Source organism: Oncorhynchus nerka, linkage group LG19 (assembly GCF_034236695.1).
Source record: "Oncorhynchus nerka isolate Pitt River linkage group LG19, Oner_Uvic_2.0, whole genome shotgun sequence".
NCBI lineage: Eukaryota > Metazoa > Chordata > Actinopteri > Salmoniformes > Salmonidae > Oncorhynchus > Oncorhynchus nerka.
In genome coordinates, this window is record NC_088414.1 from 51,257,312 (window position 1) to 51,271,847 (window position 14,536).

A 14,536-nucleotide genomic window follows, 5' to 3' on the forward strand; every position below is an offset into this window, starting at 1 on the left:
ACCCTAAGCACCCAGTTAATGTAAACTCTAACCATCCAGTTAATGTACTCTAACTCTAACCCTCCAGTTAATGTAAACTCTAACCATCCAGTAAATGTAAACACTAAACCTCCAGTTAATGTAAACTCTAACTCTAACCATCCAGTTAATATAAACTCTAACCATCCAGTTAATGTAAAATCTAACCATCCAGTTAATGTAAACTCTAACCATCCAGTTAATGTAAACTCTAACCATCCAGTTAATGTAAACTCTAACCATCCAGTTAATGTAAACTCTAACCCTAACCACCCAGTTAATGTAAACTCTAACCATCCAGTTAATGTAAACTCTAACCCTAACCACCCAGTTAATGTAAACTCTAACCATCCAGTTAATGTAAACTCTAACTCTAACCATCCAGTTAATGTAAACTCTAACCATCCAGTAAATGTAAACTCTAACAATCCAGTTAATGTAAACTATAACCCTAACCATCCAGTTAATGTAAACTCTAACCATCCATTTAATGTAAACTATAACCCTAACCATCCAGTTAATGTAAACTCTAACCATCCAGTTAATGTAAAATCTAACCATCCAGTTAATGTAAACTATAACCCTAACCATCCAGTTAATGTAAACTCTAACCATCCAGTTAATGTAAACTCTAACAATCCAGTTAATGTAAACTCTAACCATCCAGTTAATGTAAACTCTAACCCTTACCATCCAGTTAATGCAAACTCTAACCTAACCATTAAGTTAATGTAAACTCTAACCCTAACCATCCAGTTAATGTCAACTCTAACCCTAACCATCCAGTTAATATAAACTCTAACCATCCAGTTAATGTAAACTCTAACCATCCAGTTAATGTAAACTCTAACCCTAACCATCCAGTTAATGTAAAGTATAACCCTAACCATCCAGTTAATGTAAACTCTAACCATCCAGTTAATGTAAACTCTAACCCTAACCATCCAGTTAATGTAAAGTATAACCCTAACCATCCAGTTAATGTAAACTCTAACCATCCAGTTAATGTAAAATCTAACCATCCAGTTAATGTAAACTCTAACTCTAACCATCCAATTAATGTAAACTCTAACCATCCAGTTAATGTAAACTCTAACTCTAACCATCCAGTTAATGTAAACTCTAACCATCCAGTAAATGTAAACTCTAACAATCCAGTTAATGTAAACTCTAACCATCCAGTTAATGTAAACTCTAACCCTAACCATCCAGTTAATGCAAACTCTAACCTAACCATTAAGTTAATGTAAACTCTAACCCTAACCATCCAGTTCATGTAAACTCTAACCATCCAGTTCATGTAAACTCTAACAATCCAGTTAATGTAAACTCTAACCATCCAGTTAATGTAAACTCTAACCCTAACCATCCAGTTAATGCAAACTCTAACCTAACCATTAAGTTAATGTAAACTCTAACCCTAACCATCCAGTTAATGTCAACTCTAACCCTAACCATCCAGTTAATGTAAACTCTAACCCTCCAGTTAATGTAAACTCTAACTCTAACCATCCAGTTAATATAAACTCTAACCATCCAGTTAATGTAAAATCTAACCATCCAGTTAATGTAAACTCTAACCATCCAGTTAATGTAAACTCTAACCATCCAGTTAATGTCTAACCATCCAGTTAATGTAAACTAACCATCCAGTTAATGTAAACTCTAACCCTAACCACCCAGTTAATGTAAACTCTAACCATCCAGTTAACTCTAACCCTAACCAGTTAATGTAAACTCTAACCATCCAGTTAATGTAAACTCTAACCCTAACCATCCAGTTAATATAAACTCTAACCATCCAGTTAATGTAAACTCTAACCATCCAGTTAATGTAAACTCTAACCCTAACCATCCAGTTAATGTAAACTATAACCCTAACCATCCAGTTAATGTAAACTCTAACCATCCAGTTAATGTAAAATCTAACCATCCAGTTGATGTAAACTCTAACTCTAACCATCCAGTTCATAAACTCTAACCATCCAGTTAATGTAAACTCTAACTCTAACCATCCAGTTAATGTAAACTCTAACCATCCAGTTAATGTAAACTCTAACAATCCAGTTAATGTAAACCTAACCATCCAGTTAATGTAAACTCTAACCCTAACCATCCAGTTAATGCAAACTCTAACCTAACCATTAAGTTAATGTAAACTCTAACCCTAACCATCCAGTTAATGTCAACTCTAACCCTAACCATCCAGTTAATGTAAAATCTAACCATCCAGTTAATGTAAACTCTAACCATCCAGTTAATGTAAACTCTAACCTAACCATTAAGTTAATGTAAACTCTAACTCTACCATCCAGTTAATGTAAACTCTAACCATCCAGTTAATGTAAACTCTAACCCTAACCATCCAGTTAATGCAAACTCTAACCTAACCATTAAGTTAATGTAAACTCTAACCCTAACCATCCAGTTAATGTCAACTCTAACCCTAACCATCCAGTTAATGCAAACTCTAACCTAACCATTAAGTTAATGTAAACTCTAACCCTAACCCTCCAGTTAATGTAAACTCTAACTCTAACCATCCAGTTAATATAAACTCTAACCATCCAGTTAATGTAAAATCTAACCATCCAGTTAATGTAAACTCTAACCATCCAGTTAATGTAAACTCTAACCATCCAGTTAATGTAAACTCTAACCATCCAGTTAATGTAAACTCTAACCCTAACCACCCAGTTAATGTAAACTCTAACCATCCAGTTAATGTAAACTCTAACCCTAACCACCCAGTTAATGTAAACTCTAACCATCCAGTTAATGTAAACTCTAACCCTAACCATCCAGTTAATATAAACTCTAACCATCCAGTTAATGTAAACTCTAACCCTAACCATCCAGTTAATGTAAACTATAACCCTAACCATCCAGTTAATGTAAACTCTAACCATCCAGTTAATGTAAACTATAACCCTAACCATCCAGTTAATGTAAACTCTAACCATCCAGTTAATGTAAAATAACCATCCAGTTAATGTAAACTCTAACTCCAGTTAACCTCTAACCATCCAGTTAATGTAAACTCTAACCATCCAGTTAATGTAAACTCTAACCATCCAGTTAATGTAAACTCTAACCCTACCATCCAGTTAATGTAAACTCTAACCCTAACCATCCAGTTAATGCAAACTCTAACCATCCAACCATCCAGTTAATGTAAACTCTAACCCTAACCATCCAGTTAATGTAAACTCTAACCCTAACCATCCAGTTAATGTAAACTCTAACCATCCAGTTAATGTAAACTCTAACCATCCAGTTAATGTAAACTATAACCCCTAACCATCCAGTTAATGTAAACCTAACCATCCAGTTAATGTAAACCTAACCATAATGTAAACCTAACCCTAACCATCCAGTTAATGTAAACTCTAACTCCAGTTAACCATCCAGTTAATGTAAACTCTAACCATCCAGTTAATGTAAACTCTAACTCTAACCATCCAGTTAATGTAAACTCTAACCATCCAGTTAATGTAAACTCTAACCATCCAGTTAATGTAAACTCTAACCATCCAGTAAATGTAAACTCTAAAACCTAACCATCCAGTTAATGTAAACTCTAACCTAACCATCCAGTTAATGTAAACTCTAACCCTAATGTAAACTCTAACCCTAACCATTAATCCAGTTAAAAACTCTAACCCTAACCACCCAGTTAATGTAAACTCTAACCATCCAGTTAATGTAAACTCTAACCCTAACCACCCAGTTAATGTAAACTCTAACCATCCAGTTAATGTAAACTCTAACCCTAACCATCCAGTTAATATAAACTCTAACCATCCAGTTAATGTAAACTCTAACCATCCAGTTAATGTAAACTCTAACCCTAACCATCCAGTTAATGTAAACTATAACCCTAACCATCCAGTTAATGTAAACTCTAACCATCCAGTTAATGTAAAATCTAACCATCCAGTTGATGTAAACTCTAACTCTAACCATCCAGTTCATGTAAACTCTAACCATCCAGTTAATGTAAACTCTAACTCTAACCATCCAGTTAATGTAAACTCTAACCATCCAGTTAATGTAAACTCTAACAATCCAGTTAATGTAAACTCTAACCATCCAGTTAATGTAAACTCTAACCCTAACCATCCAGTTAATGCAAACTCTAACCTAACCATTAAGTTAATGTAAACTCTAACCCTAACCATCCAGTTAATGTCAACTCTAACCCTAACCATCCAGTTAATGTAAAATCTAACCATCCAGTTAATGTAAACTCTAACCATCCAGTTAATGTAAACTCTAACCTAACCATTAAGTTAATGTAAACTCTAACTCTAACCATCCAGTTAATGTAAACTCTAACCATCCAGTTAATGTAAACTCTAACCCTAACCATCCAGTTAATGCAAACTCTAACCTAACCATTAAGTTAATGTAAACTCTAACCCTAACCATCCAGTTAATGTCAACTCTAACCTAACCATTAAGTTAATGTAAACTCTAACCCTAACCCTCCAGTTAATGTAAACTCTAACTCTAACCATCCAGTTAATATAAACTCTAACCATCCAGTTAATGTAAAATCTAACCATCCAGTTAATGTAAACTCTAACCATCCAGTTAATGTAAACTCTAACCATCCAGTTAATGTAAACTCTAACCATCCAGTTAATGTAAACTCTAACCCTAACCACCCAGTTAATGTAAACTCTAACCATCCAGTTAATGTAAACTCTAACCCTAACCACCCAGTTAATGTAAACTCTAACCATCCAGTTAATGTAAACTCTAACCCTAACCATCCAGTTAATATAAACTCTAACCATCCAGTTAATGTAAACTCTAACCATCCAGTTAATGTAAACTCTAACCCTAACCATCCAGTTAATGTAAACTATAACCCTAACCATCCAGTTAATGTAAACTCTAACCATCCAGTTATTGTAAAATCTAACCATCCAGTTAATGTAAACTCTAACTCTAACCATCCAGTTAATGTAAACTCTAACCATCCAGTTAATGTAAACTCTAACTCTAACCATCCAGTTAATGTAAACTCTAACCATCCAGTTAATGTAAACTCTAACAATCCAGTTAATGTAAACTCTAACCATCCAGTTAATGCAAACTCTAACCTAACCATTAAGTTAATGTAAACTCTAACTCTAACCATCCAGTTAATGTAAACTCTAACCATCTAGTTAATGTAAACTCTAACCCTAACCATCCAGTTAATGTAAAATCTAACCATCCAGTTAATGTAAACTCTAACCATCCAGTTAATGTAAACTCTAACCTAACCATTAAGTTAATGTAAACTCTAACTCTAACCATCCAGTTAATGTAAACTCTAACCATCCAGTTAATGTAAACTCTAACCCTAACCATCCCGTTAATGTAAACTCTAAACATCCAGTTAATGTAAACTCTAACCCTCCAGTTAATGTAAACTCTAACCCTAACCATCCAGTTAATGTAAACTCTAACCATCTAGTTAATGTAAACCCTAACCCTAACCATCCAGTTAATGTAAACTCTAACCTAACCATTAAGTTAATGTAAACTCTAACCATCTAGTTAATGTAAACTCTAACCCTAACCATCCAGTTAATGTAAACTCTAACCATCTAGTTAATGTAAACCCTAACCCTAACCATCCAGTTAATGTAAACTCTAACCTAACCATTAAGTTCATGTACACTCTAACTCTAACCATCCAGTTAATGCAAACTCTAACCCTAACCACCCAGTTAATGTAAAATCTAACCATCCAGTGAATGTAAAATCTAACCATCCAGTTAATGTACTCTAACCCTAACCACCCAGTTAATGTAAAATCTAACCATCCAATGAATGTAAACTCTAACCATCCAGTTAATGTAAACCCTAACCCTAACCACCCAGTTAATGTAAAATCTAACCATCCAGTGAATGTAAAATCTAACCATCCAGTTAATGTACTCTAACCCTAACCATCCAGTTAATGTAAACTCTAACCATCCAGTTAATGTACTCTAACTCTAACCCTCCAGTTAATGTAAACTCTAACCCTAACCATCCAGTTAATGTAAACTCTAACCATCTAGTTAATGTAAACCCTAACCCTAACCATCCAGTTAATGTAAACTCTAACCTAACCATTAAGTTAATGTACACTCTAACCTTAACCATCCAGTTAATGCAGACTCTAACCTAACCATCCAATGAATGTAAACTCTAACCATCCAGTTAATGTAAACCCTAACCCTAACCACCCAGTTAATGTAAACTCTAACCATCCAGTTAATGTAAACTCTAACCCTAACCACCCAGTTAATGTAAACTCTAACCATCCAGTTAATGTAAACTCTAACCCTCACCACCCAGTTAATGTAAACTCTAACCATCCAGTTAATGTAAACTCTAACCCTAACCATCCAGTTAATATAAACTCTAACCATCCAGTCAATGTAAACTCTAACCATCCAGTTAATGTAAACCCTAACCACCCAGTTAATATAAACTCTAACCATCCAGTTAATGTAAACTCTAACCCTAACCACCCAGTTAATATAAACTCTAACCATCCAGTTAATGTAAACTCTAACCCTAACCATCCAGTTAATATAAACTCTAACCATCCAGTTAATGTAAACTCTAACCATCCAGTTAATGTAAACTCTAACCCTCCAGTTAATGTAAACTCTAACCCTAACCATCCAGTAAAGGTAAACACTAACTCTAATCAGGGGTGGAAGTAACTAACCTCTGGTGTAGACCCAACTAGCATGCTGACCCTGACCCTAAATAGCACGGTGACCCTGACCCTAACAAAATCCGGAGCAGCGAGTACAGGGGTTTTAGCAGATTCAAAAGCTATCTTACAATCAGGGGACCACACAAATTATCTAGCTGGCCTGAGCAAATGGGTCAATGGAGCAACTACCGCAGATACATTTTTACAGAAACTACGGTAGTAGCCAACCATCCCTAAAAAGCGGCGAAGCTCTCGCCTGGTGGTAGGTGCGGGGAATGCAGTTATAGCCAAGACCTTGGCATCAACAGTGCACACCTGTCCATGGCCGACCTCTTTACCGAGATAGGTAACAGTAGCCTTCCCAAACTCGCACTTTGCCAAGTTCAATGTTAGAGAAACAGCTGCCAAATGGTCACATACTACCCTTAGAGAGTCAACATGATCTGACCACTTAGACAAATAAATTTCTAGGTCATCAAGGTATGCACTACAATTAGGAACGCCAGCTAATACAGAGTTAATAACCAGTCGTTGGAAAGTGGCATCCCAAAATCCATGACTGAGTACTGTAGGAAGTTGTCTGGGGTCACAAAGGCAGAAATCTCAGAAGCACGTGAAGTTAACGGAACCTGCCAGTAACCTTTTAAGAGGTCCAACTTAGTTACATACATAGCAGCACCAATAGTGTTGATACAGTCGTCCAGTCTGGGTAACGGGTACGAATCTGGCATTGTAACAGAATTTACCTTTCGATAATCCGTACATAACCTGGACATACCATCAGGTTTAGGAACCAGAATGCAACGAGAACTCCAAGGGCTTGAACTTGGCTTAGCCAGGTCATTCTCCAACAAATATCTCACCTCATCCCTCATTATCTTCCTCTTGGAAGCGTTGATACGATATGGGTGTTGCTTGATAGGTGTAGCATTTCCAACATTAATGTCATGTTCCAACACGTTTGTGCAAGTAGGAACATCATTAAAGAGACATGGAAAACTGTGTAGTAGCCTCATAACACAGGATACTTGTATCCGTAACACCATCAGACTGTTAAACAGCCACACCTAGCATTGAATGACTCAACTCCAGCCACAAAATGGATGTAAAAATGCATCACTTTAAACAATGCCACTTAATATAATGTTTACATGCCCTACATTACTCATCTCATATGTATATACTGTACTCTATACCATCCACTGCATCTTGCCTATGCCATTCTGTACCATCACTCATTCATATATTTGTATGTACATATTCTTCATCCCTTTACACTTGTGTGTATGAGGTAGTTGTTGTGGAATTGTTAGGTTAGACTACTCTTTGGTTATTACTGCATTGTCGGAACTAGAAGCACAAGCATTTCGCTACACTCGCATTAACATCTGCTAACAATGTGTATGTGACAAATACAATTTGATTTGATTTGATTTGTCCACATATTCTAAGTCAGAACCATCCAGAGTAGTGATGCTAGTCGAACGGGAAGGTGCGCACAGCAATCGGTTGAAGAGCATGCATTTCGTTTTACTAGCATTTAAAAGCAGTTGGAGGCCACGGAAGGAGTGTTGTATGGCATTGAAGCTTGTTTGGAGGTTTGTTTACACAATGTCCAAAGAAGGGCCAGATGTATACCGAATGGTGTTGTCTGCGTAGAGGTGGATCAGAGAATCACCAGCAGCAAGAACGACATCATTGATATATACAGAGAAAAAACTCGCCCCGAGAATTTAACCCTGTGGCACCCACATAGAGACTGCCAGAGGTCCGGACAACAGGCCCTCCGATTTGATACACTGAACTCGATCTGAGAAGTAGTTGGTGAACAAGGCGAGGCAGTCATTTGAGAAGCCAAGGCTATTGAGTCTGCCGATTAGAATTCGGTGATTGACAGAGTCGAAAGTCTTGGCCAGGTCGATGAATACAGCTACACAGTACCATCTTTTATCGATGGCGGTTATGATAGCGTTTACGACCTTGAGCGTGGCTGAGGTGCACCCATGACCAGCTCGGAAACCAGATTACATAGTGGAGAAGGTACGGTGGGATTCAAAATGGTCAGTCATCTGTTAGGTTATCTTGGATTTCAAAGATTTTAGAAAGACAGCGCAGGATCAATATAGGTCTATAACAGTTTGTGTCTAGAGTGTCTCCCCCTTTGAAGAGGGGGGTGACCGTGGCAGTTTTCTTATCTTTTGGGATCTCAGACGATACGAAGGAGAGGTTGAATAGGCTAGTAGTGGAGATTGGGTTGCAACAATTTTGGCGGATCATTTTAGAAAGAGAAGGTCCAGATTGTCTAGCCCAGCTGATTTGTAGGGATTCAGATTTTGCAGCTCTTGCAAGTCAGTTAAGAACAAATTACTATTTACAAAGACGGCCTACCAAAAGGCAAAAAGCCTCCTGCGGGGACGGGGGACGGGGTCTGGGATTAAAAATAAATAAATAAAATATAAATATAGGACAAAACACACATCACAACAAGAGAGACAACACAACACTAAGTAAAGAGAGACATAAGACAACCACATAGCAAGGCAGCAACACATGACAGCACAGCACGGTAGCAACAAAACATAACAACAACATGGGAGCATCACAACAAAACGTAGTAGCACAAAACATGGTACAAACATTACTGGGCACAGACAACAGCACAAAGGGCAAGTAGGTAGAGACAACAATACATCACGCAAAGCAGCCACAACTGTCAGTAAGAGTGTCCATGATTGAGTCTTTGAATGAAGAGATTGAAATAAAAGTTTGACCCTGACCAGGAGTTATTAGGATACAACAACAGTTTAATCAGACCCTGACCAGGAGTTATCAGGATACAACAACAGTTTAATCTGACCCTGACCAGGAGTTATCAGGATACAACAACAGTTTAACCAGATCCTGACCAGGAGTTATCAGGATACAACAACAGTTTAATCTGATCCTGACCAGGAGTTATTAGGATACAACAACAGTTTATTCTGATCCTGACCAGGAGTTATCAGGATACAATAACAGTTTAATCTGACCCTGACCAGGAGTTATCAGGATACAACAACAGTTTAATCTGACCCTGACCAGGAGTTATCAGGATACAACAACAGTTTAATCTGACCCTGACCAGGAGTTATCAGGATACAAAAACAGTTTAATCTGACCAGGAGTTTTCAGGATACAACAACAGTTTAATCTGATCCTGACCAGGAGTTATCAGGATACAACAACAGTTTAATCTGACCAGGAGTTATCAGGATACAACAACAGTTTAATCTGATCCTGACCAGGAGTGATCAGGATACAACATCAGTTTAATCTGATCCTGACCAGGAGTTATCAGGATATAACAACAGTTTAATATCTGACCTTAACTCTCTTGTCTCTAAACAGGACTCCATGACATGCTCTTTGGAATGTGAGTATGGAGTCATACAGGCCATGTGTAAAACATGCGTATGTAGAATGTGTGTATAAAACACTTGTGTGTGTGTGTATATATATATAATGTGGGTTTCATGTGTATATAGTATGTGTCTGTGTATATATATGTGTGTGTATATATATATAAAATGTGTATATAATATGTGTGTATTTGTATATATATATACAGTGCCTTGCGAAAGTATTCGGCCCCCTTGAACTTTGCGACCTTTTGCCACATTTCAGGCTTCAAACATAAAGATATAAAACTGTATTTTTTTGTGAAGAATCAACAACAAGTGGGACACAATCATGAAGTGGAACGACATTTATTGGATATTTCAAACTTTTTTAACAAATCAAAAACTGAAAAATTGGGCGTGCAAAATTATTCAGCCCCTCTACTTTCAGTGCAGCAAACTCTCTCCAGAAGTTCAGTGAGGATCTCTGAATGATCCAATGTTGACCTAAATGACTAATGATGATAAATACAATCCACCTGTGTGTAATCAAGTCTCCGTATAAATGCACCTGCACTGTGATAGTCTCAGAGGTCCGTTAAATGCGTAGAGAGCATCATGAAGAACAAGGAACACACCAGGCAAGTACGAGATACTGTTGTGAAGAAGTTTAAAGCCGGATTTGGATACAAAAAGATTTCCCAAGCTTTAAACATCCCAAGGAGCACTGTGCAAGCGATAATATTGAAATGGAAGGAGTATCAGACCACTGCAAATCTACCAAGACCTGGCCGTCCCTCTAAACTTTCAGCTCATACAAGGAGAAGACTGATCAGAGATGCAGCCAAGAGGCCCATGATCACTCTGGATGAACTGCAGAGATCTACAGCTGAGGTGGGAGACTCTGTCCATAGGACAACAATCAGTCGTATATTGCACAAATCTGGCCTTTATGGAAGAGTGGCAAGAAGAAAGCCATTTCTTAAAGATATCCATAAAAAGTGTCGTTTAAAGTTTGCCACAAGCCACCTGGGAGACACACCAAACATGTGGAAGAAGGTGCTCTGGTCAGATGAAACCAAAATTGAACTTTTTGGCAACAATGCAAAACGTTATGTTTGGCGTAAAAGCAACACAGCTCATCACCCTGAACACACCATCCCCACTGTCAAACATGGTGGTGGCAGCATCATGGTTTGGGCCTGCTTTTCTTCAGCAGGGACAGGGAAGATGGTTAAAATTGATGGGAAGATGGATGGAGCCAAATACAGGACCATTCTGGAAGAAAACCTGATGGAGTCTGCAAAAGACCTGAGACTGGGACGGAGATTTGTCTTCCAACAAGACAATGATCCAAAACATAAAGCAAAATCTACAATGGAATGGTTCAAAAATAAACATATCCAGGTGTTAGAATGGCCAAGTCAAAGTCCAGACCTGAATCCAATCGAGAATCTGTGGAAAGAACTGAAAACTGCTGTTCACAAATGCTCTCCATCCAACCTCACTGAGCTCGAGCTGTTTTGCAAGGAGGAATGGGGGAAAATTTCAGTCTCTCGATGTGCAAAACTGATAGAGACATACCCCAAGCGACTTACAGCTGTAATCGCAGCAAAAGGTGGCGCTACAAAGTATTAACTTAAGGGGGCTGAATAATTTTGCAATTTTCAAATTTTTCAGTTTTTGATTTGTTAAAAAAGTTTGAAATATCCAATAAATGTCGTTCCACTTCATGATTGTGTCCCACTTGTTGTTGATTCTTCACAAAAAAATACAGTTTTATATATACATATATATATATATACAATGTGAGTATCATGTGTATATAGTATGTGTTTGTATATATATATATATATATATATATATATATATATATATATATATATGTGTGCATAATGTGTATATAATATGTGTGTGTGTACATACTGTATATATATATATGTGTGCATAATGTGTATATAATATGTGTGTGTGTACATACTGTATATATATATAATGTGTGTATAATGTGTGCATGTGTAGGCAGCACAGCTGGTCCAGGGAGAACATCAACCTCCCTGATGATGAGGTGATGGGAGGAGTTGACGGAGAGGGAGGAGCTACAGAACATTGCCCCTCCCCGAGCCCAGGTACCCTAATGTCTCATTAACATAATGAGACATAATCTCCCCCCAGGCCCATGTCATTAAAGTAGTAATATGTTGCAATTGCTCAGTGATAGGTTGCCACAATTCTATAATGTTTGTCTAATTTCAGAACAAAACAAGTGTAGAATATTTACATTGTAGTCATTTAGCAGATGCTCTAATCCAGAGCATATCATTGTATACCCAAACCGCTGTGAAATATCTTTTCAATAACCTAAAATATTGTGTTTGAAGCTGATGTATCAAACACAAACTAAGATCTACCTCTTCTTCGAATTGCTTACAATGAGAATGACAGATCTATAACTAACATTTCTATGTGAAAAAGTTATATACTGGATTTTTAACATGTTAATAAATCCAATCAGTTCTATGATGATAAATTAGTCTTCTCTTCTCTAGGTCACGTCCATGTCCTCTCCTAGGGCTGCCTCCCCCGTCTCCCCTCCTCTAACTGCTGAGGACAACGAACCTGTCAACGTCATCATCACCGTCATGGCAACGGGCTGAAGATCACACACACATCCATACATACTGGATAATGCTGTGTTCATAACAAGTGGAAACTCTGTAAATACAATTTGTATTAAAAGTACAGCTGTCATGCTCAAAAACATTATAGTGTTCAAATACCATACTAATAGATTATTTTTCATAAATAATGATTTGCTGTTGCATTTAACTTCCAAAAATGCTTTTATCAAGGTAATTTCCTTAGTATGTGATGTCAGAGTTCAGCATGTGGGAGAAGTCGAAGCGCAGAGATGATAGACGAGTTTCCCACTAGTAATTACCAGTTGGAAGGGCATGCAAGTGTATTTTTCCAAGTCATATGCTGGTATTTACAAATATAGGAGATGGTGTGAATGCAGCCTAAGCACCTGTCTGTTCTGCCTTCCAGGTTGAAGTACAGTTCTTATCACAACTTATTTTATTTGATACACAATAAGGGTTACACACCAACACAAGAGAGACAGCATAATCCAGGTCTTGCTTGCAAGATGATATCCTGTAGAACCGCATGATTTGTGACTTTATTATTCCCTTAAATGTATGTTTAGGGTGGTAACTGTTTTTATGAAGTAACCCGTGTGTGTCTGTTGATTTGAAGTAGACTCTAGTGTGTAGTGTTATCTATGATTGGTTGATATTACTGAAGAAAACGCATTTCCTCCGTCGGTGGTGTGCTGCGACCGGCTTGGAAGGGCTTGGGGCGAAGGTGGCTACCGGTTTCAGCCGTGAGCTTTACAGTGCCCCTACTCCATACTCGCTGCTTCCCAGGGCCGAGGACTTAGTACCCGCTGCGTCATGTCCCCCTGCGCGCGGGGGGCACGGGGCCCCTTGCCCCCGGCGCGATTGTCAACCGGGTCGGACTGTCCTCAGTGCGCACCCAACCTTGTTGCGTCACCAGGGCGGGGATAGACTCACGTAAACTGGACTCCAGGGGTCAGTGGCGATGTCGGCAACCCACTCGACCCGTCTTGAAACACGGACCAAGGAGTCTAATGCAAGCAACTTTTCTCCGAACACACCCCGTGGCGCAATGAAAGTGAGGGAATTTGACATGCTCATAAATTCTGCTGAAATGCAAAATTGACTGGCCCGATGAACTCGGGATGGCCGGGCAGTGCTAGTGGTTCCTCTCCATGGTGACATGGTGACATGTTGACATGAGAAAAGTGGGACTATCGTTTTTTTTACGGTTTTTGAAAAATGTCCAAAATGACTAGGGGGTTAGGGTTAGGGTTAGGGTTAGAGGGTTAGAGGGTTAGGGTTAGAGGTTTAGGGTTAGGGTTAGGGTTAGGTGTTTGGTGGAGCAAACAAAGAGACACGGAGGAAGGCAGGAGAGAGAAGCTATGAGCAGCAGACCAAGACGCGACTGTGGGCTTTGTTGTAAACAGAATATCGTGCGGCTAGACCGATATTTCAAGTCTGTACATGCACTTAAGTTCGGTACTATGGAATGGACAAATGCTATGCAATTTAGCCGGTTTTCGACTGAGAGACAGCAGCCCGAATCAGTGCTTGAACCGCGGCCGGAGGACCCTGTGATTTTGCAGTGTTTTGAAATTGAGTTGTCCGTGGAGCAGCAGCTGGTGGACGAGGGTGAGCAGCAGCTGGTGGACGAGGGTGATCAGACGGCAGGTGCGTCGGCGGCGGTGCAGCCAACCAGTCAGGTCGGTAGTGAACTGTGCTCGGAACCGAGGGAGCAAGGCTGCGTCGTGGCGACTTCCACGGAGAGCGAGAGTGATGAAGACGGCGGCGTGCCGTCCAGAATTGAG

The 14,536-nt window shown here is 38.7% G+C and overlaps 1 protein-coding gene across 1 annotated transcript in view; it reads left to right on the forward strand.

Moving 5' to 3' along the window:
• LOC115120155 (hemicentin-2-like) overlaps positions 1-12,870 on the forward strand; it is a 194,911-nt gene extending 182,041 nt beyond the window's left edge. Inside the window, exons 30-32 of the mRNA XM_065005028.1 lie at positions 10,118-10,142; positions 12,130-12,236; positions 12,657-12,870. Of these exons, the coding sequence (XP_064861100.1) occupies positions 10,118-10,142; positions 12,130-12,236; positions 12,657-12,679 (155 nt within the window). The 3' untranslated portion in view covers positions 12,680-12,870. The remainder of the gene's footprint in view (positions 1-10,117; positions 10,143-12,129; positions 12,237-12,656) is intronic.
• The last annotated feature ends 1,666 nt before the right edge of the window (positions 12,871-14,536 follow it).